This window comes from Balaenoptera ricei, chromosome 20 (assembly GCF_028023285.1).
Source record: "Balaenoptera ricei isolate mBalRic1 chromosome 20, mBalRic1.hap2, whole genome shotgun sequence".
Lineage (NCBI taxonomy): Eukaryota > Metazoa > Chordata > Mammalia > Artiodactyla > Balaenopteridae > Balaenoptera > Balaenoptera ricei.
In genome coordinates this window covers 5,277,728-5,301,258 of record NC_082658.1, presented here as the reverse complement: position 1 = coordinate 5,301,258, position 23,531 = coordinate 5,277,728, and the positions used below count along the sequence as shown (strand labels likewise).

At 48.9% G+C, this 23,531-nt stretch overlaps 1 protein-coding gene and 1 long non-coding RNA gene across 9 annotated transcripts in view; both read left to right on the top strand.

Moving 5' to 3' along the window:
* The window catches only part of SLC39A11 (solute carrier family 39 member 11), a 424,377-nt gene extending 419,532 nt beyond the window's left edge, over positions 1-4,845 (top strand). For all 8 annotated transcript variants that reach the window (XM_059908944.1, XM_059908941.1, XM_059908947.1 and 5 more), the window contains 2 exons: positions 1,915-2,073; positions 3,178-4,845. In XM_059908944.1, coding sequence (XP_059764927.1) covers positions 1,915-2,073; positions 3,178-3,256 — 238 coding nt within the window. In that variant the 3' untranslated portion in view covers positions 3,257-4,845. The remainder of the gene's footprint in view (positions 1-1,914; positions 2,074-3,177) is intronic.
* A 4,175-nt stretch (positions 4,846-9,020) lies between these two features.
* The window catches only part of LOC132355474 (uncharacterized), a 188,112-nt gene continuing 173,601 nt past the window's right edge, over positions 9,021-23,531 (top strand). Inside the window, exon 1 of the long non-coding RNA XR_009499632.1 lies at positions 9,021-9,094. This is a non-coding gene — a long non-coding RNA (uncharacterized LOC132355474). The remainder of the gene's footprint in view (positions 9,095-23,531) is intronic.

Genomic DNA, 23,531 nt, shown 5'->3' with positions numbered 1-23,531 from the left:
TTTTCAGTGACCTGTCAGGTAAGGCCCCAGGTTTCAGAGGAGGGGATCATGGCCCGGAGTGTCACCAGCCAGCTCATCAAGTGGTGAGGCCGAGGCTGCAGTCTCTTCTGCCCCTCAGCTCAGGACTCTGAGCCTCAGAACCCCTCTTTATGGAAGGAGCCGCCGCTCTAGAATGTACGCTGAGAGCACGCAAGGACCGCTCATAACAACAATTAAGAAACGCCTTCCATTTTATAGGGCCTTGTGACTTACAGGTTCTTGCATATACTTAAATCATTTTAGTTCCATCCTGTGTCATCTCTTTCTCCGTTGCTGGAGACTACGGAATAGAGGTTTCGGGGGAAGGGCAGAGCAAGATGGCCCTAGAAATTTTTTTCAAATGTGAGTTCCGTGAGCCCGGAAGCCGTGACTGCCATCTCATACAGGAGAAACTCCAGGGGCGAGGAGGGGAGGGAAGGGGGGTATCTGTGGTCAGTGTCCAGACCCTGAGATTAAAGTGTTTGTTTAACTGGACACACTCAAGAGCTGCAGAGTCTGCAGGCCCATGCGTGCGAGCACGGAGCCAGGAAGCGGTGGCCCCTTGGAGGATGCTACGGTCCAAACAGTGTCTCCCCCGTGCCCACCGTCTGCTCCTGGCCGGGAAGAAGCGGGGGGAGGTGGGAGTCCACAGTCCTATCCTGTCATCTGGGGAGGAATGGAGGGGAAGTTGTCTCTCACCCCCATTTTACAGATGAACGGACTGAGGCTCGGAGCCAGTAATATCTCGCCAAGTGCCCACAGCAAGGAACAGTGGGAAAGATGTCCCAACACCTCGTGTATTGGTGTTCAGCCTGTACAGGAGTCTCTTGGCGGTAGGGCTTAGCTGTGGGGTTCAGGTACTGGCTTACCTCCTGGCACTGAATTCTCAGGGCTCACGTGGGCTGCTGTTTTAATCAGGGCTCATGTGATTTCATCCTATAGAAACCCACTCTCACTAGCTCAAATAAAGGGAGTTTTTGAAAGGAGAAATCTCACCTTAATCCAAGATGGAGGGCAGTGGGGACAGGTCCTCACTATATACATGGCTAGGTAGGTCCACCTTGTCGGCAGAGGTAGGTGGGTACAGCTCCTTCAGAAGGGGTGCTGTTGTGGCCGGAACCCCCAAAGATACCAGGCACAGCCGTCCTTGGGAAATGTCCATACCACTCCTCGTCAAGTGTCCTATCCTTCAGAAGACCATGTAGCCGTCAGCCAGTGAATGGGTATATAACATGTGGTGTATCCACACAGTGGGATATTATGCAATCATCAAAGGAATGAAGTCCTGATACTTTTTACAACGTGGATGCACCTAGAAAACAGGATGCTAAGTGAAAGAAGCCAGTAAAAAGGATCACCTATTGTATGACTCCGTTTATAGGAAATGTCCAGAATAGGCAAGTCCCTGGAGACAAAAAGCAGATTAGTGGTTGCCAGGGGCTGGTGGGAGGGAGGAATGGGGAGTGGCTGCTAGTGGGTGTGGGGTTTCTTTCTCGGGATAATGAAAATGTTCTGGAATTAGATGGTGGTGAAATGGTTGCAACCTTGTGAATATACTAAAAACCACTGAACTGTACACATTAAATGGGTGCGCCATTTGGTATGTGAATTATATCTCAGTAATGTCATTATTTTAAAAGGACAATGTGGGAAACTTAAAACTCTAAAATAAACCTGGGAGGGGTGTCTCCTGTAACTCTGTAATAGGGAGTTGGGAAAGGAGACAGAGGTGGTGTAAAAACAAACAAACAAAAAACAGCGAAGTGCTTTGGCACTGTCATGCCAATCCGATGTGGAAGACAATGCATGGTTTTCTAGAACTGAGTCAGCAGTCTGAGCATGCCTGTGTCTGCTTGACCCTCCCCGCGGTGGGACGTGTCTCTGTTCTCTCCTTAGGTACGGGCAGCTCAGCGGCATGGTGGAGCCTCTGGCCGGGGTCTTTGGTGCCTTTGCCGTGGTGCTGGCGGAGCCCATCCTGCCCTATGCTCTGGCCTTTGCTGCCGGCGCCATGGTCTATGTGATCATGGATGACATCATCCCCGAAGCCCACATCAGGTGGGAGAGCTTCCCCTCCCTCACCTGTCCTTGTCTCTGTCCCAGCCCGGCTGGCCCCCACCTCTGGATCTGCCCTGTCTTTATTTGCTACTCTTTTCTTTACTCCCACGCCTTCCAGCCCCTTCCCAAGATCATCCTCACCCCCTCCCCAACTGCGTTCTTTGAAACTGAAAGAGGAATAATGGGCAGGCGGGTGGAGAGTCAGACCAGGTGATACTAGGCAGTGGCATACATGCCCTGCCCTCCACCCCCAATGAAACAGACTATTATTTTCATATATTCTCTCTCTCTCTCTTTAGATTTATCTGGGGCTGGAATGAGGGAGAAATGAGCTCTTAAATGTTGACCACAGCTATTCATTCAGGTTCTCATTGTCTAGCTATAGGCCAAGTGTTGGGGATGGAGGATTCCTCTCTTTGTTTCGTTTTGGTTTTTATAGAAGAATGATTTTGAGGCTAGTATTCAAGGTCAGATTACATAATATCTTCAGGAAATCATTGCTGCTTTTTATTATTCAAGCATGGATTGCAGAGCCATGATAGGTGACCTTGAGTAAGTTACTTACTTCTCTATGCCTCAGTTTCCCCACAGTAAAATGGGGATAATAATAGTACTGATTTCATGTGTTTATCCTTTGGTATTACATGAGTTACTCAGTTTGCCTGGCATATATATAGTAAGCCCCAATAAATGATACTTATTATTATTATTTATTGAAGTATGGTTAATTTACAATGTTGTGTTAGTTTCACGTGTACAGGAAAGTGATTCAGTTATACATACATATATATATATATATATATATATATATATATATATATATATATGGATAGATAGATAGATATTCTTTTTCAGATTCTTTTCCATTATAGGTTATTACAAGATACTGAATATAGTTCGCTGTGCTATATAGTAGGTCCTTGTTGTTTATCTATTTTATAAATAGTAGTGTATCTGTTAATCCCAAGTCAATATTATTATGACTATTATTAATAGTAGTAGCATATTTCTCTTGGAATTGGACATTGCGGAGGATGCTTTCAGCCTGGACGCGGTCCCGCAGTGCATCAAGGTCTTCCTTTTCTTCCTTTCCTTCCCTCCTAGTGGTAACGGGAAACTGGCGTCCTGGGCCTCCATCCTGGGTTTTGTGGTGATGATGTCGTTGGACGTTGGTCTGGGCTAGTTGCTGAAGTGCCTCAGACCCCGGGAAAGGCAGCACGAGGAAACGGCCGGGATTGGCTTCTTCAGGACCACAGCCTCTTTCTTCACATCAAAACGTTTTTCCTTTCCCTCCTTTTTGTCTCATTATCCTGATTGACTCTGATTATGACAATTTTTAGTTTTCTTTTAAGGGAGATAGTGGTTTTATTTGGAATTTCAGGTAGTCACGGAACTACAGATTTTTGCTTGGCCACTACATGGAATCTTTCTTCGGTGGGAAAACCAAGGACCTACAGATCAGGGAAGTCTCTGCTTTTGTACCTTTGGTCTCCCTCACTGGACTCAATGGCAACTCCTCAAGGTCACCTACAGAAGCAAGCTACCGAGAGAGAAGTCTCCCAAGCATCTTTGCCTAGTGACTCAGAGCAGAATGGCCAGGACAGCTCTTGTCTGTCCTTCCCGATCTTTTACCGTTGATCCTCTGTCCATCAAGACTGGAACAGGAGCATCGTGGACAAAGCAACCTACTTCCCAAGGCCCAAGGAGGAACATGCCTTCTTCTGCCTCCCCCAAGGGGGGGCGCTGCATGGGGCGAGACACAGACAAAGGGAAGAAAATCAGCTAGTCTTTCTCTCTTTCTCTTTTTTTAAGGCAAAGATTGACACTATTGAAGTTAAGGGAATTAGGACAACTGTGAACACACAGTGAGCCCTGTGAAAAGAGGACAGGGTAGAGCTTTGATCGGAGACCTCTGCTCTCTCTGGATTCCAAGAGCAAACCGGTTTGCCGTGGTTTCCAAGTCCCCCAGACATGTGTTTTGATAAGCTTATAGGCTTCATTTTTCTAAGAGACTTGGGGACACCAGCAAACTGCTAGAACTCAACCCCTTCATTTACTTACGGAGGGAGCCACTTAAGCTCATTTAAGTGAACGAAAGACATTTGGAATCTGCACTGGGTCCTTCTCTGTTGACTATTCGGTAACTTATAACCTGACCCAGAGCTCTTAAGCTGCTTTGCTGGATTTTGGCCAGAGAGCTCAGGATAAGACAGGAAAAGGGGTAGGAAAAGAAGAGGTATTTTTTACATTTCCCTTTTAAAGTAAATTTGAGTCAAGTCATCATTCTAAAATGACCCTAAAGAATGACTTGAACGAGACTACTCCCTTATACACACAGCTGCTCCATCAGGGGTGACATAACTTGTCTGCTTCCAACATAGCTAAGGCCTGCCGTCCTCACTGGTTATAGGAGCCTTTGGGACCTTGAGTGGGCTCTGCTGACAAGGCAGGCAGCCCAGGAGGCAGGTATTCAGACACTGTGTTACCAGTGCCTGCCCTGCGTTTACATGTCTCATTGCTGCCAAGGGTGAATACTCTGTTCTGGGAATGCCCTATAACCCTACACTAGATCTATGTACGTTCTTCCGGAGCACTGATGATCAAAAGTGAAGACACATGCAGAGGTTTGACTGGTGGAGATTCGTTGGTTTGGTGGTTGGCATATGGGTATTTTTATGTCTTTGTATGTCGTTCTACATAATGCAGACTTCTTTCTGATGGACAAGACCTCATAACTGTGATTAATACCAATAAAGGGGATATTGTTGTGGATGACCTGTGCTACGTCCAGTCCTTCTCAAAGCTGCTTCTTTCCAGGGTTGATCATATAAGAGCTAACTAAAGCTAGTCCTAATATCTACCCTACCCAACACCAGGGGAAGCAAAGGAAAGAGCTCACATGAGAAGGGCTAGCTAGATTCACGGTTGCAGACAACAGCATCCAACTCCAGCTTACTTAGGCAAAGAATTTAATGGAAGGTTATCAGGGAACTCATGGGATCTATAGAAAATCGGGCTTGAAAATGGGTTGGATCCAAGAAAACTAGAGATCTGGGACTATGGCCCAATCGCATCTCAAAAACAGCTTGATTTGGATGCCATGGTCCCTTGAAACTGGACCATTACTCAAACTGCTGCCATCACCACCATGGGAAAGAGCTCTAAAGTGACCCTGATTCTCTGTGTCCTGGCTTCACATTCAGCGTTCTGAGCAGGGCAGGATCATCTAGCTGGCAGAGTTTAGATCCTGTGTCCAGGAACTAACCGGTCTTGCCCTCTTATTAAGACTCACATAATAATGGATTTTCCAATTTGGGGAATGAGTTCAGATGGTGGAGAGCCAAAAGAAGAAAAAAATATGTTTATGACAGCCTCACTCTTTTGCTGTTCGACATCTACATATACTTTGATTGCTCTATTTTGTCTTAAAAACAAAAACAAACAAACAAACAAAACTCCCTGCTTAGATAACAGAGCCGTACCTCACGCAGTGGAAACTTCAGAATTCCCTTTTCCCCCAGTGGCTAGCCGCCCAGTGGTGGAGCATTCCTTTCTTGGATTCAAACAGTCTTAACCAGGTGGAACCCAACGTTGAAGAGAGTGTCATTTGGTAAAATGGGGGTGGCACCATCCCCACCCTCCCTTCTTCCAGACTTGCCTAGTCTGGCTATGGGAGAAATAACACCACATATTGAATACTCATTCTGAACAAACACCCATCTTAGCCAACAGTATCTCAACCTCATTAGATATTATCTCATAGCTAGTCATAAAACCAAATCTTTAATAATTCGTGTCTCAGTTCAAAAAAGATGATTGCTTCTGGATGGTGGGATCAAATTCTAAGGATATCTGCCTGTTGCCTTCCCTGTTTGACTGTAAAGTGAATCCCTTGGTCAGAACTAATGTTATAGGATGCCACGGTGATAGGACGGACAGGAAGTCTATTCTAAATCCAGACATACGAGCCTGCCTCTTACGTAATGGAAGAGGTCCAAAGTAATCAGTCTGCAACCAAGCAGTGTGTGGGACCATTGGAGTATCATCAGTATCTGGGGTCAGGGGTCAATCACCGATGCTATGTGCACTCATTGGCCAGGCCTGACGGATGATGGACAGCCAAGTGGTTGAATCCATGCATTGTTCCATCTTTGGCAACATGGCCACTTTTATTCTTGAATCAGTTGAGAAAGCAACGATGTCCCCGGGGAAAGAAACTGTCATTCGTAGATAGTCTTGGCCACTTAATTAGTAAGAGTCTCCTCCACAGTGGAGACTATGGGTGACCTTTCACTCGAGGGACAATTATTTCCACACTTGCCCCTTCCTGAGAGGCGCAGCCATCTCTGCCTCCCCAAACGTCTCTGTCACCAGACCTCTAATCTTGCTTCTTTCCAGTGCTTGACCATGTGGCCAGACCATTTGTCACAGTTCATAAACTGGTGTAGCTTCTTGCATCAAATCATCTTTCCTTTCAGGCAAAGCGGACGTAGAAATGGGTGCTTAGAACTCTCCCCACTGGGAGTTCTTCTCTTCACCTGCTACCCTCAGTGGAACTCTAACACCACAGCAGTCCATTTCTAGATGGGGCCAGCATATCAGCAGAGCCACCGGTAAACTAGGCTCAGCAGTTTTTCCTCTCTCAGTCACTTGGAAACTGTCTTTTTTTAAAGCTGCTAGCACCACTTACCAGGACTGCCTCTTGTCTCTCAGATCCCTGACTGTCTGATGGCAGAAACATCTCATTCCCTCAAGGCTTTGCCTTTGATGGACACCTTGACTCATCCCAGGGGACTGGTATGGGACGTGGGGAGGTGGAGGAAGGTATGAGCGTCTGGATCTGCTTTGGGGACATTCTCATCCTGCCGTGCTGACGGAGGGACCAGAAGGCCATTGGTTAGACTGCGCGCCAGGCAGAGTGCTTCCCGCCCTCGTCATCTTGAGTCCTCCTTGACTTCTATATTATAACCGCACTTGAACAGCGAGGCCGGGGAGGTCCAGGAGTCTTACTCGCCAAGGTGGTGCTGGGCAGCGGCAGAGTCGTTTCTGCTTTGCGCGGAGGATGCCCAAATGGACTTCCCGTCCCTCCTCCTCAGGGCTTTCTTGATGCAACATCCTGCACACCTCCACCTTCCGTAAAAGTTGGTTGATTCCGTGAAAGTTGGCTAAATGGGAGCCCAGGGGCTGTTCTTCTTTTTTTTCCTTTTAAATTGAGGTATGATTACACATAACGAAAGGCACCGATCTTCTGTGTTTACAGCACCCAGGGTCGGCCCTGCGGCAGGGTCTTCCAGAGGCGCGGGTTCCCCAGCTCTCGGGTCATCTCCGCCTGGCTACTGTCCTGGGCTCGACTGGCCTGCCCGCAGGTGCGCTCCCAGCCCGGCCGCGCGTTCCCGGGGCGCGGCGCAGAGGCTCTCCCGCGGGGGCCCTGGCGCGGCGCTGTTTACCTGCTGGGGGCGGGGGCGGGTCCGCGGGGCGGGGCGGGGCGGGGCGGGCCCGGGGGTGGGCGGGGCTTTGCACGCACGCAGCCCGCTGCGTTCCCGGCGCCCTGGGACCGCCTCCTTCCGTCGTCCGCCTGCGGAGGGACGTAACCATCATCCCCTGTAACGCCGCTGGGCTCGCGCGAGGCCAGTCCACCCCACCAAAGGGACCCCTGGCTTCCCGGGGCTCCTGCCGACTGCGGCTGGTCACTCCCAGCTTGTCCCCTCCGATGATGGACCCGGGTTTGGGGGAATCTGGAGTTTGTGTAATTTGAGGAAAAACAGTACTCGAGTACAAAACACAAAATTAGGCACAAAGCTTTGGAGGGGCGCCTGTGAACCAGCGTCGCTGCAGTTCAGGCTTCGCTGGCTTTAAGGTAGGTGCACCTCTGGTCCCCGTGCGTGCTTTAAATTTACTCCGCTTGACCGCAGGGCGGGGAGGCCTGCAGTCCTAGGGCATTTCGAAGCGTCAGCAGAAACTTCACTGTTCCTCTGTAGTGAATTCACGTTTTGACCATCTTTCTAACACAGCTCAGCCCTGCAGCGTGTTCCTAGGCAGGGAGGTTCCTCCAGGCGGGTTTAGTTCTTCCTCCTGGCGAGTGGACGGCTTGCCTTCCCTCCAGCAGAACGCAGGAGGGAGGCTGGACCTGGGCTGCCGGAGTTGTGGGAAGCAGCGGCCCTGCACCCACCTCGGGCCCTGCACCTATTCAACCCTCTTCTCTTTTGGTTCTCATCTTCTTGACGGTGCCCTGGCCCTGCCAGAGGCTTGACCGCAAAGGGGCCTTACATGGCCACCGTCTGTCCCCAAGAGCTGTCACTGAGAGGTCTGCAGCTTCTGATGGGGCTGCACAGCCTCAGGGCCCCCCAGCATCCTTAGGGCACTTGCTACTGCCTTCTGTTCCAAGACATGGAAGACGTGGGTGGATGGATGAGCTCAAAGGGCAACGGGATTATGTGGCCCAAAGACAGGCACATACGATTCTTTGTTCAGGGTAAACCTTGGAACCTGTATCCCAGCATCCCTGCACCCCATGATCCTACCCGCAGTTAGAAGATCAGACTGGAAATTGTGTGGGATCTTTTCTGATGTAGTCCCCATTCTCTGGCAAACTACGAGCCATAAAATTAATGTCTCTCACTGGCCTCTCTCCAATCAGCAGCGAAGGGTATGGATCTAGGCTCTTTGGAGCTGGTGAGGACCCAGCCCTGGGGATTAAGGCCAGGCTAGCATCTCCCTCCACTGATGCGGGAGCCATGACCTCCAAGAAGCCCAGGATGTGCCAGGGAAGAATGAAAATACAGGACAAGCCGGGAGGGTGGCGGGGACAGTGGGGTGGGGGAACGTGCGAAGAGAGGAGAGGCACTTAGCCGTTTTGTCTCAGCTTTCCAGATGTGCGGTAAGGGTGTGACAGGTGTACTCCCTTCTCGGACCTTTGCCTTTTAGGGATAGAGTTCAATATACACGGGGGTCTGCAGACTACGTTGGTCACTACCACACCCTGGAGGGTGTCCCATGGAAAAGAACAATGAACTGATGTAAGGTTAGTACTTCGGTTTATACTTCATGAAAGGTTTTCTTGAACAGGAACCTGCTCCCTTCCTGCTTTTTCAGTGAAAATGCTGATTGAACTGAACGTGTGAAATTATAAGGAACGTGAAAGCGTTCGTGTACTGCAAGCCTACAACACAGGTTGAAGGAAAAAAGACTGCTCTTAAGTAAATGGTTTGTGAATCTGCAGGTTTCTTCCACGTAGACATTGGTCATATTTGGTCACTTGGTAGGAGAGGGTCGTTGTATTAGTTCTCTGCTGTTGTATAGCAAGCTAGCACAAACTAAGTGCAGAGATGTCTTCATTTTGGTCACTGCCTTTAGTTAGATTTAGGAACTTTTGCAAATCAGCTCCCAACACGATGAATTCCATGGCCATGGCTATCTAAGGCTCAGCCATTGGCTACACTTTGCAGGCAAAAGGAAAGGACAACAGTACCCCCAAAACAGAGTCCAGTAACCAGATCTATAAGAGCATATAGACCTAGAAGTTCCCAAGGATTTTTTTTTTTATATATAGCTGTACATTCAAAATGTGTATAATAGACTTGTATGATAAAAAGAACAACAATCTTGTAGGTCAAAATCAAGCCTTAACTTTCTTGCTTTGGAACCCAAACTTGAACACAAAGGAGATGTTTCAGGTCATCTGGCGGAGGTGAGAATGGATTATGCTGTGGAAACCAGAAAGGTTCATGAACCCATATGGTCCTCCTTCCTAAGAGCTGTTTCCTTACCCAGTAGGTTATGCCTGCCTGGGGGGAGGAGGTGATGTAGGTGTGTATTTATTTAATGTAGAATTCTTGGCAAATGTAAAATTCTTGGCAAACCTGTCAGGTTGGCAGGTGCTGAAAAGTAAAATCCTCTTTTTCCAAACCAGAAAAACTCGGATGCCAGTTTCCCATCCTCCTCCTCACAGCCCCACCAGGCAGAGGGCCACTTCTCCTAGCACTCAGGGGACCCAGGCGCCAGACACAGTGACAGCCTCTGGCTGGATGACACAGCCATCAAGGTTAAAGGGAGAGCCGGGTGAGATCTTTTCCTCAAGGGGCTCTGTCATCCTGAATATTCGTTGTGAAAGGCCAGGACGCAAAGGGGAGCATGGTTTAGGCTCATCTTAAGGTTAGGGTTGTGGTAGGGCCGGCGGAGAAGGGCAGGTAGGAAAGGAGAGAAGGAAGTTAACCGGGATGCAGTTGGCAACATCGCCACCGCTGGAGAAATGTGCGGCTCTAGGCCGGGTTGCCCAGACAACCTGGCTCTGGGAAAAGGCGAGATTCCCCACGGGAGCGCCCTTAGCATCCACGGCGCTGACTGCGCATCTGCATGAGAGATGACAATGCAGATAGCACAGGAGATTGCCACCAGCCTTGGCAGGGGAGCTCCTAGCAGGGCTTTGTGGTTTGGGAAAGTGCAGCAAACAAGTAGGGTACAGGGCTCCCCCGGAAACACGCCCTTCTCTGCCACACCCAGGTTCCTCCCACTGTCAGCTCAGCACATCCATTTCCTCCCTCCTTTTACTGGTCAGGGAGGCTGGTCCCAACCGTTGGGCCCCTGGAGTTATGACCCATCAGCACCTGATGCTGTGTTGCTCGGTCACTGACTTCCTGTGTTTCCCGTGTCTCATGCATGGGTCAATACCATTCCTCATTTAGATTTTGTTGGCAGGTGTAAAGAGGGATGAAGACAGCTCAGGGTGTTAGATGCTTAAATAAGTTGAGAAGGTTAGGAACTTGCCAATGAGAAGGAAAGCTAGCACCTATGCATTCGGATGTCAAGGTGTTATGATTCAGGCATTAACTGGTGATTTTTGATATTACCTCTCTAATCGTCACCTCAGTCCGCTAAGAACAAAAACAGCAAGAGGAAAAGATTCGGCAGATACCATTAGCGTGAGCAATGTACCAGTTAAAACTGGAACCGCTGCTCTCACAAAAATCCTACAGAAATAATGACAGTGTCCTTCAGGCTGTTTGTGATGCTTTACCTGGGAGGACCAGGTGATGAAGAGTGATTTTTGCCACTCATGCTAGCTAGCCGATCTGCCCTTCCTTCTACTCAGTAAGTCTTTGTGACATCTTCTTTATTTTTCTCCCTCCCTTCCTTCCTTTCTTCCTTCCTTCCTTATATTTATTTTATTGACGTATAGTTGATTTACAATGTTTTCTTAATTTCTGATGTATAGCACAGTGATTCAGTTATACCTATATATACGTTCTTTTTCATACTCTTTTCCATTATGGTTTATCACAGGACATTGAATATACTTCCCTGTGCTCTGCAGTAGGGACCGTGTCGTTTATCCATTGTCTATAGACTAGTTTGCATCTGCCAACCCCAAACTCCCAGTCCATCCCTCCCCACCCCCGCCCCCTTGGCAACCACCAGTCTATTCTCATGTGTGGCGTCTTCTTTAAAACCATCCCTACAACTTTGATCACAGTGTATCCTGAGTTTAGGAACTGCCTTCAGTCCCGCGATCTCTACTCTGTGACATAAGTCTGTATTACAGCAGACATATTTTGGGAGTCAGTGTCACTAGATGCTGTTCTGGAGTCCTACCAAAAATGCGGAGTGGTTCATTGTCCGACATGAGCAGGGACTTAGTCACCTTTATACTGTCTGGTTAAGAAAACCAAAACCACGTCTCTTTTAGCCACTACAATGTAAAAGCAAGGCCAGATCTGATGAGTTGCCTTACAACGCCTATGTAAGTTCTTACACTGGCAGATTTATTCTTTACTCATTTTTTTTTCTCTTTGAAGTCTGTTTTTGTTCAACTTTTTATTATGAAGAATTTTGAACCTACACTCAAGTAAACAGAAGGGTGTCCTGAACCCCATGTATCCACCACCCAGTTCCAACAACCATCCCCCCCTCGGCCAGTTTGACCCCCTTCACCTCCGTCTTCCTCATTATTTATTTATTTATTTATTTTTGTGTGGGTGTTGGTTGTTTGTCTTTTTTTCTTAAATAATTTTTATTTTATTTATTTTTTTATTTTTGGCTGCTTTTGGTCTCTAGTTGCAGCGAGCGGGGGCTACTCTTCGTTGCGGTGTGCGGGCTTCTCATTGCGGTGGCTTCTCTTGTTGCAGAGCACAGGCTCCAGGCACACGGGCTTCAGTAGTTGCAGCACGCAGGCCCAGTAGTTGTGGCGCACGGGCTTAGTTGCTCCGTGGCATGTGGGACCTTCCCAGACCAGAGGTCGAACCCGTGTCCCCTGCATTGGCAGGCAGATTCTCAACCACTGCGCCACCAGGGAAGCCCTTCCTCATTATTTTTAAACAAACAAACAAAAAAAGCTTAGACATTGTGTCATTTTATGCATAAACAGGTCCGTATGTATCTTGAAAAGGAAAGGTTTTTTCTTAGACACACACAATGGAACATTATATAATTTACTTTAAATATTGTATATGTCTTACTCCCTCTCTTTAAGTTGACCAGTGGCCTTGGGTCAAAAACAATAAAATATGACCCAGTATGATTCAGCTCAGATATCCCGTATTGCTAAAGGAATTTGTGCTTTTCTCAAAACTCATACATTATGTCATTTCATTCCCGTAAAGAAGCCTGTGGGGGAAGCCCGGGGAATGGGGTCCGGGGAGTGTGGCCGAGTTGGCGCTAATCGTAGCTCTGAACTCGCCTCGCACACACGGCCTGGGCAGATGGTGCCAGCGACCCCACCCCAGAGGGACACACCCTCCTCTCCCGTCCCTGCTCTCTGTGTTGACTGCTGGGGCCAACCTAGGATTCTGTGAAGAAACAGTTGTTTGCCCAAGGAAAGCACTTGTGTATTCCTGGCCACGGTGACTGGGGGTCACGTGGATGGAGAGTGGGAAAGGAGGGGCTGGCCGGACAGAATAGGGCAGCCAGGGATGGTTCGCAAAGCTTGTCGCAAAATACACACATAACCTGGGCAGCGTCCGCAGAGGCCACTTCTGGGTTCTCTTAGGACACAAAACCCCCAAACTTCTATAGCGCCTGCCACCTCTCTGGCTACAAAGGACAGAGTTAAACACCTTTCTGGCTGGTGTCACATTTGTAGGGAATCTCATTCGGGAATTCATACTTCCATCCTCCCGCCTTCCCAGGCAGGGTTCTGGGACCTTAAACTGCTGGCCACGTGAGCCAGGGGTGGGGACGTGCCCTGCACATGTGCCCATCCTCTGTGCCCGAGTAGCTGGGAGAGCCCTCTGCCCACACGGGAAGACGATTTTTCTTAATGCAGCTTGCTCGGGGCTGGTTTTTAGAAAGGATGCATCAGAGTTCCAGGGACACCTCTGGCCCTGCTTGGCTTCTGGGACTGAGAGCTAGTGCCCTGTCCGCCCCCCCCCCCGCCCCGCCCCACAGCTTACCCGGGTCCCCACCCTGGGCTTGTCGAAGGTTGACTGACACTTTGCGTGTCAGCTCGAGCTGCCTGCTGGAAGCCTGGGGCTTTGCCGGAGAATGTGGCTCCTAACTTGTATTGTGTGCATCAAGGGCCCTGACAGGCGCTGATGGATTTGGCCTCCTTGCGGATCCTGAGAGCTCTGGGCAGGGACAAAGGGGTGCATTGTTTGGCGGGGCAGGCCCCTGCCTGCAAACCCACTCATTTGCCTGATGGTGGAGACAGGTGTATCACAGGCTCAGCGTGCCAGAGCGACACTGGGTGATTAAGATCTTGGCTTTGTTCCCCAGGGCCAGGCTTAGAGCAGCAGATGTGCAGAGAGGAATGGCCGTGGTCACTCTCCTCTCCCTGGAAACCGGCCCCTGACTTTTCTTCTCCTAGTTCGCTCTTTGCAGTGCGGCTCCTAAAAACAGCAAGTTGTGAGGGATGATGGGAAACTTTGGATCCTGTCCTGACCTCTTGCGCTTTTTAGCTGCATGGGGAGGAGGGGGGCACTGGACCTCCTTACCTGTTGAGCAGAGGCTGTGCTCCCCGTTGGCACCCTCAGGGACCATTTCCCGTCTCCCAGGAGGCTCCTCCAGCCTGACCCACCCCAGCCAGGGAACATAGCCTGGGTAGGTATTTTCCTTGCACCTCTGGGTTGTTGCCATAGTGCTCCAAACCATTTTCATCGTTTTTAAAATTAAAATCTTATTTTTATTAAGGACCAGGTAAATGAAGCGTTATCAGTCAAACAGTGTGATGACATTTTTAAAGAAATGCAGCGATGCTCTCCCCTCCTCTTCCTCAGCTGGGAATCTCTTTCCATTCCCCTGTAGATGTTTCTTTGGCTGTTTACCTCCTAATATTTCCCAACACCATGCTTGTCCTCGCATCGCTCCCTGTTTTGGTTTTAGACATTATCTGTCGACTTCTTACCTTGGAAAGTGACAGTTCCCTTAGCTTTAGATTGAGCTTCATTCAACAAAAGTCTCCCTACGGAAGCTTCACCAAACGAGGGTATGTTTCTCTCTCGTAATTTAAAATGTGATAGAGGTCCAGTCTGGGATTGGAGCAGTGGCTCCGTGGTGCCATGGGGGGCCCTGCCTCCTCTTACCTTTTCTGCTCCGTGATCCTTCGCGTGTGCCTGCCTTACATCCCCTCTCCCCTTTTTCCTAAATAAAATGACCCAGATTTTGTACAGAGCTGCAATATGCCCCTTTTGGTAGACAGAGCTGTCTACATCCTAAGCCCCAGAACCTGTGACTATCATCTGTTACAGGCTAGGGTGAATCCAGGTTGCAGATGGAATTAAGGTTGCTGATCTGCTGATCTTGAGATGGGGAGATCCTTCTGGATCCTCTCCATTGGATTGTGGGTCCAGTGTAGTCACACGGGTCCTCATAAGCTGAAGAGGGAGGAGGGGAGGGCAGGCAGAGTGATGTGACGTAAGAAGGACGGACTGGTCATTGCAGGCTTTGAAGATGGAAGGGGCCGTGAGCCAAGGAATACAGGTGGCCTCTAGAAGCTGGAAGAGGCAAGAAAATGATTTCTCCCCCTCCCCTCTGCCGAGACGCCATGACCTTCTCTCCTGTGTTGCTGTTGAATAGTTTGATGCTATTTGGATTCCTGGTCCTTTGTATGGGAGATCTCTGTCTCTGTCTCCTTTCTTCCCCTCCTACCTCCCTCCTTTGAAGGTCTTCTTTTTATTCCTAATTAGCTGAAATTTTACGATACAGGATATTGGTGTGGGTCTGTTTTCATTCTTTGTCCTGGGCCCTTGATACCCCCTTACAACCTGGAAACTCATGTCCATTTTCTTATATTATTTATTTCCCAGTTTTCTCCCCCTAATTTTTTTCTGTTTCTCTCTTGGAATTTTTCTTTGTTGGGTCTTGGCACCCCTGGCTTGAGCCTCATTCTTATTCCTCTGGATTTACCCGGTCTTTTTCTGTCTCTTGGTTCTCTTAACACTGTATTCCAATTCTACTGCTGATTTTTTCTCTTCAATTTCTGCTGTCACATTTTTAATTTCCAGGGGCTCAAATTGCCATAATAATTCTTCTTGGGGTCTCTTGTTCTTATTTCTGGGATGCAGTACTTTCTTCTATCTCTCCAAGGATAATAACGAAAGGAGTTAGTGGTTTTTGTTATGTTTCTGTTTCTTCTGCTCCCTGCATTGCCTCCATCTCCCCCGGGTTTCTTTCTTCTCCCCCTAACCCCTACCTCATTTTGTTGTTTTGGTCTCTGTCTGTCCTACTTGGAACTTTCCCCCAATGTCTGGTGATGCTTGTCTCATTGAAAGCTCTGTATGTAGGAGTGAGATTGGATGGGATGTGAAAGCTAGTCAGCCCCATGGAAGGCATTTGGGGAAAAACTAGACTTTTCATTGAGGGCCCTCAAATATCATTATTGTTGGGTCTTTTCTCTTGGGATGATTAATTTTACCAGAGAGGAGCCCAGATGTGTCTTGTCAGGGGGATGTAAGTTGAGCAGTAACGTTTGGAGACCTGACTTGGTGAAGGGGCAGGTGGACATTCCTTCAATATCCCCGTCTTTGCTCCCTGCTTTGCCCCTGCCCTCCGAAGTGCCCATGTCTGGACTCTCTCTCGTTCAGTTTCTCTGGCAACTAAATCCTCAGGCTCCTGTTGGGTTGGGGGTGAAAGTGACTGCACAGTGTGGGGATGTTCTGGGGGTCTGGGTGCTGTAGCAGCCCCTGGTGCAGACCTTCAAGGTATCTGCTGTCCCCACCCCACCTGACACTCTGCCTTTGGAGGAAACCAGTGCTTCCAATTCCTTTGCCTCTTCAGTGTACCTCGGAACAATATAATATAAGCAGCCACTGACACACAGCAAATGTTTGCAACTCAGCAGACATCCTGGAACATCTCATTGGTCAGAAATACGTAATATGGCCAATCCTAGCTGCAAGGGAGTCTGGCAAAACAAAAGTAGAATTTGTTTTTTCCAAATGTGACAGTTCTGAATTTTGATGCCGCTCGACATACTCTGGTTGTAAAAGTGACAGGGACACACCAAGAAGTCAGCTTGTTGCTTCCCCAAAGCCAGGAGACTAGGGAATGTCTTCTCTTCTCTTCCCCTGTTCCTGTGACCTCCCTTGTTCTTGTTCTCTTCTGCTTCTCTTACTGCCTCCATCCTGTATGTAACTCAGAGGCGTGTCACGATTATTAAATAAGGTGATATGTAATGAGCTCACCCAGCGCTTTGTTCATGCTCAAGAAGAATATACAGGTTAGATATAAAAAAAAGAAAGTTGGGAAAGACTTTCTGAATGCTGACAACTGTGCAGCCTTAGAGATGTTCAAGAACTGAATGAACAGCGTGTGTCTCAGATTAGTCAGTGCTGCTCTGCTGGAAGGTGGGTCATGATTTGCACCAAGACTTCTTGCATTTGAATGTGCGTTAAAAAACCACCTGTAGCCCACTCCTGGGCATATACCCAGACAAAACTCTAATTTGAAAGGATACATGCACCCCAGTGTTTGTAGAAGCACTATTTACAACAGCCAAGACATGGAAGCAACCTAAATGTCCATCGATAGATGAATGGATAAAGAAGATATATACACACACACAGTGGAATACTACTCAGCCATAAAAAAGAATGAAATCATACCATTTGCAGCAGCATGGACGGACCTAGAGATTATCATACTAAGTGAAATAAGCCAGAGAAAGACAAATATCATATGATATCGCTTACATGTGGAATCTAAAATACGACACAAGTGAACATATCTACGAAACAGAAACAGATTCACAGATATAGAGAACAGACTTGTGGTTGCCAGAGGAAGGAGTGGGAGTTTGGGACTAGCAGGTGCAAACTAGTATATAGAGAATGGATAAACAACAGGTCTTACTGTAGAGCACAGGGAACTATATTCAGTGTCCTGGGATAAACCATAGTAGAAAAGAATACAAAAAAGAATGTACATACATGTACAACTGAGTTACTTTGCTGTAACAGCAGAAATTAACACAACATTGTAAATCAGCTATACTTCAATAAAGTTTAAAAAAAAAAATCACCTGTAGAGTTTACCAAATGCAAATTCCTAGATTCCCTCTTCCCACCCCTGCTCATTGGGTGGGTCTAGGACAGGGCCTGGGAATCTGCATTTTAAACAAGTGTCACCAGGGTCATCCATCCCCTTCCCATTTGTGACCAGATTCCTGAGGTTCATTCCAGCTCCAGAATTCTGAGATTCTGCAAAAGCTGAATTGATTTTCAGATACTTTAGGAAAGCAGTGTCCTCATAGCTCTCCATGCCTGGCTTTTTTTTTTTTTTTTTTTAATTAATTAATTAATTAATTTATTTTTGGCTGTGTTGGGTCTTCGTTTCTGTGCGAGGGCTTTCTCTAGTTGCGGCGAGCAGAGGCCACTCTTCATCGCAGTGCACGGGCCTCTCACTATTGCGGCCCCCCCTGTTGGGAGCACAGGCTCCAGACGCGCAGGCTCAGTAGTTGTGGCTCAAGGGCCTAGTTGCTCCGTGGCATGTGGGATCTTCCCAGACCAGGGCTCGAACGCGTGTACCCTGCACTGGCAGGCAGATTCTCAACCACTGCGCCACCAGGGAAGCCCCATGCCTGGCTTTTTGATAGGAATTTTGGCATCCCAGACCTTCAGTCTCTGAGGAACTTTCCACAGAGGGGGCTCCTGTCAGGTTTGGGGACAGCCTCGGGGCTGGAGCCACACTGCGGTGGAGGTGGGGTTGCTGCAGGGCGGGTAGGAAGCGCCACGGCACCCCGTGCTCTGTTACTCCAGGTTACCATAGCCCCCGCAGGCGCACGTGTGCACGCACACACGCACACACACAGGCAGGCGCGGCCGCCTGCTGGAACAGAGGGACCGAGGCTTCTGCAAGCACACCTGTACCTGTGTGTACCTGCACACGGTTCTGAGGAAGTGAGGAAATCATCTGGCTAGAAATGGAGTTGGGATGCTGTCCCCTTTGAACATTCCAGCAACATTTGTTCCTCTGCCTGGCCCTGTCCAGACGTGAAACATGTTCCCTTGTTGCGTGAACTCCTCCATCTCTGCACCCTCCCTCTATTTCCTTCAACCTGTCTCTCAGTATCCCTCCCCACGTGCTCTCAGATCCATCCTCTTCCCTCTCCGTGAGCACCTCTTCAGTGTTCTTTGATATAAATAAGGCGCTAAAAACAGAAAGTACTTAGAAGAACACCTGGTGCACGGGAAGCGCTAGACAAGCCCTGGCCATTATTTATTGTCTTACTCTCCTATGCGTATCTCTTGCTGGCCTGGCTCTCACGCCCATTCTCCTCGCTCACTCCCTCACCCTCTCTGCCCCCCTGCCATTCCCAGCTCTCCGGGATCTGGTGCTGTATTTTATCGCCAGCCCATTTCCCTGCCACACAAAGGGGGCCTTTGTCACAGGTCCTTCCAGATGTTGAGTATTTGGAAGATACTCCGATCGGAAAGTATTTGTCCTCCAAATGCCCTCGGAAGAGGAATGAATCGAGGACGGGGATTCAGGAGTGGCAATCCCAGACCTCAGAGTTGGGACTCCCTGCGGGAGCTGGGGAAAACTGTGGGTGCTCTGTGGTATCATGTCCCCCATCCTCGTCAATTTGGTCCCAGTTGGTTCACTCAGCACTTGACTGATGTGCCAGCAGAAGCCCTGTACCGGGACCCTCTCCCGGGTGTGTACCTTCAAGTTGGCTGAGCTTGGTCACGTGTCCGTTTAATTTGACCCAAAGATCAGTGCAAGTGCAAGGTGCCGTGGGTGGAATTGGACCCCCCTAAAATTCACATTGAAGCCCTAACCCCCAGCGTGACTGTGCTTGGAGGTGGGGCTTTCAGGGAGGGAGTTCAGGTTAGGTGAGATCATAAGGGTGGTGTCCTCACCTGATAACATCTGATAAATTTATAATAAGAGGAAGAGAAAGAGAGATCTCCCTTTCTTCTCCCTGTGAGCCCACAGCGAGAAGGTGGCCATCTGCAAGCCAGGAAGAGAGCTCAGGCCAGAATCTGACCATGCTGGTGCCCTGATGTCAGACTCGCAGCCTCCAGAACTGGGAGAACGTAAATGTCTGCTGTTCAAGCCCCCTGTTCTGTGGTATTTTGTTACAGCAGCTGAGCTAAGACACGGCCAAGAATTGTGATTCACACTCAAGCAAAACCGTGACTTCAAGAAGAAGGATGACTTTTAAATGGAGGACACATGACCAGAACTGTGTGTTCTGATTCCAAATCCAACAACTCTTCCATCACAGCAGGTCTCCTCTTTATCAGTTCCTCAAGAAAAATAGAACATACCACCCCGTCTGGGGACTCACCTGGGCTGACCTGTCATGGTACCTCCTGGCTCTAAGGGGCCCAGTGATGCCTGGGAAGTCAGGAAGGTGGTTCATAAACAGGGAAATTGAGACCCACCCAGGGGGCTGGGACAAGTTGCCCTGGGCCACACAACGAGTGAGTGGGAGGCCGGGGCAGGACTGGAATCCGGCTCTCGGTGGATTAGCACAGGGCTCTTTTCTTTTCTTTTTTTTTTTCCACTGTGAAATTAATATAATTGTAACCAAAAAAACTAGTTCTGAGAATTTGAGTCATACATTCAGTAGGATTCAGGGAGATGTTGTACATGTGAAACCTGAGCAAGCATGCATTCATTCATTTATTTATTTATTTATTTATGTATTTATTTATTTATTGAAGGAGATGCTTTTATTTTATTATTATTTTTTTAATTTTTTATTTATTTATTTATGGCTGTGTTGGGTCTTTGTTTCTGTGCGAGGACTTTCTCTAGTTACAGCAAATGGGGGCCACTCTTCATCGCGGTGCACGGGCCTCTCACTGTCGTGGCCTCTCTTGTTGCGGAGCACAGGCTCCAGACGTGCAGGCTCAGTAGTTGTGGCTCACGGGCCTAGTTGCTCCGCGGCATGTGGGATCTTCCCAGACCAGGGCTCGAACCCGTGTCCCCTGCATTGGCAGGCAGATTCTCAACCACTGCGCCACCAGGGAAGCCCTGAGCAAGCACTTATTAAAAAATAATCAAGTGAGGAATGATTACAGAGAAATAAAAAATCAAAACAAATTTTCTGCTTTCAAATTATAATGGAGATAACGAAGAGAAAGTTATCACTGCAGAACCTTGAACTACTGATGATGTCCTTTCTGGGGTATGCATCCACTCGCCAGAATAGAAAGGGTCAGACAGTAACATAGAGCCTTGGTAATCCGAGTGTGGTCCGGACTAGCAGTGTTGGTTTCCTCCAAGAAATGCAGTGTCTTGGCCTCCACTCCACAGAATCAAAAACTCCTCGTTTTTTTTTTTTTTTTAAACAAGATTCACAAGTAGTTTATATGCAAATTAAAATACCAAAGCCCCGCCATAAGGCCAGAGATTCTGGAGCTGCCTACAAGGTTACTAACCAAAGTACTTTGCAGCCAGCACAGGGCTCTCTTCTGATGGCCTGACGCTACAGGAGGGTGAGAAGCTCGCCCAGGGTTCAGCCATTCCCAGCCATACCGGCCGATGATCAGGCCACGTGGAGGCCGCCCAGCCCTACCCCTGCCGGCCTGCCCGCCTTTGGGGAGCTCCCCCTGCTTATAGGCTAGACCCTCTGTTTCTGTGGGTCAGCCCCTGTTTCCAGGGTGCCCCCTCTGCTCCAGCCCGGCCCAGGTGTTCCACGTTTCTTGTCAGCAGCTGCCCCCTTTAACCTCTCTGGGCCTCCGTTTCTCTCTTTACAAGGCGGCCGTTCTCCTCCAGGGGGCCTGTTACTAGGACCACAGAGAGAGGACCTCGCGAGAGGAGGGGCTGGGCAGGGGTGTAGGCAGCAACCGCTGGAAAGGGTCCGAGGGACACACAGATTCTCCCACCGACTGTGTGGCCGCTGAGAAGTTGCCTTTTGCTTCTGTAGAGCGGGGCTAGTCCTCATAATAAAAGCTGGTTGGGGGTTTTGGGAGGTTTAGTCCTCAAAATAGGGTTCCTAAACCATCCCGGTTTGCCCAGGACAGAGGGGGTTTCCACGATGTGAGACTTTCAGAGCTAAAACCAGGAGAGTCCCAGGCAAACTGGGACGAGTGGGTCACCCCTGCCTTAACCCTCCAAAGGAGGAGTTACCCGTGCTTTGGGGGCCAGCGCTGAACACTGGAAGTTACAGAGGTCCTAGTATTGCCTTGACGGTTGCTCCGTTTCCGTGCACCCTCTTCCTCTCCCCACTCTCCCTGCACCAGGGATCTTGGCCTTGGCCATGTCACTTGCTTTGGCCACTGGAATGTGAGCACCCAGGTCAGGAGCAGAGGCTTCCTGGTCTGGTGCTTTGGGCTCCTGTGGTCCACCTCGAGAAGAGCACGTCCCAGGTCTCTGCTGGCCCTTCAGTCTTGGCTCTGGCAAAAACACAGGTGGAGCGGATCTGAACCCACCTGGGGCAGATCGAGTGAATAACTCGCTCTCTGCCCTGCCCCACCAATGAATCATGCCACCCCGAGTGCATTCCCCTTCACGATGTGAAGTTGCCGTTGGTGACATCAAGAGGGGAGCCTATGTCTCCTATGTCTCTCTACCTCGTGATTTGCTTTGACCAATAGGATGTGGCCAAAGTGATGTGTGTGGGTTCCAGAGCGGAGCCCTTAGGAGACCTTGCATATTGAACACTCCCTCTTGGGAACCCTGAGCCCCCCATGTTGTGAAGACGTTGGTCCAGATTAGAGACTGAGAGTCCCCGAGAAAGAGAACCTGGGCTCCCCAATGGAGAGCCAGCACTAACTGCCAGACATCTGAGTGAGGCCATCTGGGACCCTAGCCACACGAGTGAGCCCAGGTGAGATCAGCAGATCTACCCAGCCAACCTGAGGAATCATGAGAAAGAAAGAAAGAAATCGTTGTTTTTCTAAGCTGCTAAGCTTTGGGGTAGTTTGTTAAGCACAATGATAGAAAACTAATATCAACTCATAGCCTGGGATCCAAGCTCAGCCAATAGGCAACTTCAAGCCACGTCGCCCAGTTGCATCCATCCCAGGTTGGCAGAACCACAGTCAACCTGCAGGCCTGCAAATGTGGGAATAAAGGCCTCTAGCTGTAAGACACTGAGTGCTCCCGTGGTTCGTCTGTAGCACAGTTGTGCCAGTAACTGATAACACAGGGGGATCCAAACCTAGGAGAGGCTTGCTCCAAAGCTCATTCTTAACCACCTTGCAGTCCTGGGATGTTGCCCCACAGGTCACGGAACACCCAGGAGATGCTGATCTGTATGCCCAAGGCCGTTCCGAGGCCGCCCAGAAGCGCCCAGAGACCCTTTGTGCAGCCTGGGTCCCGTTTTATGATCCTCACTGTAGAGAGCCTTCCATGGTACTGGATAAAGAGGGGAATGTAAAAAGTATATCCTGAAATATAAATTAAAATAGCACGGATGATACCCAGGAGTGTTGAAGTAGAGAGAAACAAAAATGGTGGAGGAGAAGAAAACACAGGAAAATATGTTCATCACTTCAGGGTCGGGGAAGTTGCAGACTGCATGGAACCTAATACCATCGTGATGAAGTTCAAAAGCAAAACTAAGCAACGTGTTTTTAGAGATCAATACACGTGTAGTCAAACCGAAAATAAAGGGAATAATAAACAGAAGTCAGCGTATTCGTCCTTGTGGGGAGCAGAGAGGACTGTGCAAAGAATGTCAGCGGGACCGATCACATTCCAGAACTTAAGGCGGGCGGTGGCGTCCAGGTCTCCTGTTACCCACACGTAAGGGTGATGTCCACACAGGAAGCAGCGTGACGTGATACGTAGGTGTGTGGACTCTGCCTGGGTTTGAATCCTGGTTTGCTGCCATTAGGTCTTGGGCAAGTGACTTAACCTCCTTATCGCTCTGTGCCTCATCTGTAAATTCAAGGTTGATGGTACCAGTGCCGACCTCCGAGACTTCGTGGGAGGAAGTGCGATGAGTGATGGTTAAATAAATGAGTTACAGATGTTATTTTGTATATATGGACGATTACACGGTAGCTTGGACTGAGTTGGAGAGGACACTCATCTGTGTTCCTTCATCAATTCAACCCCGATTAAACATCTGC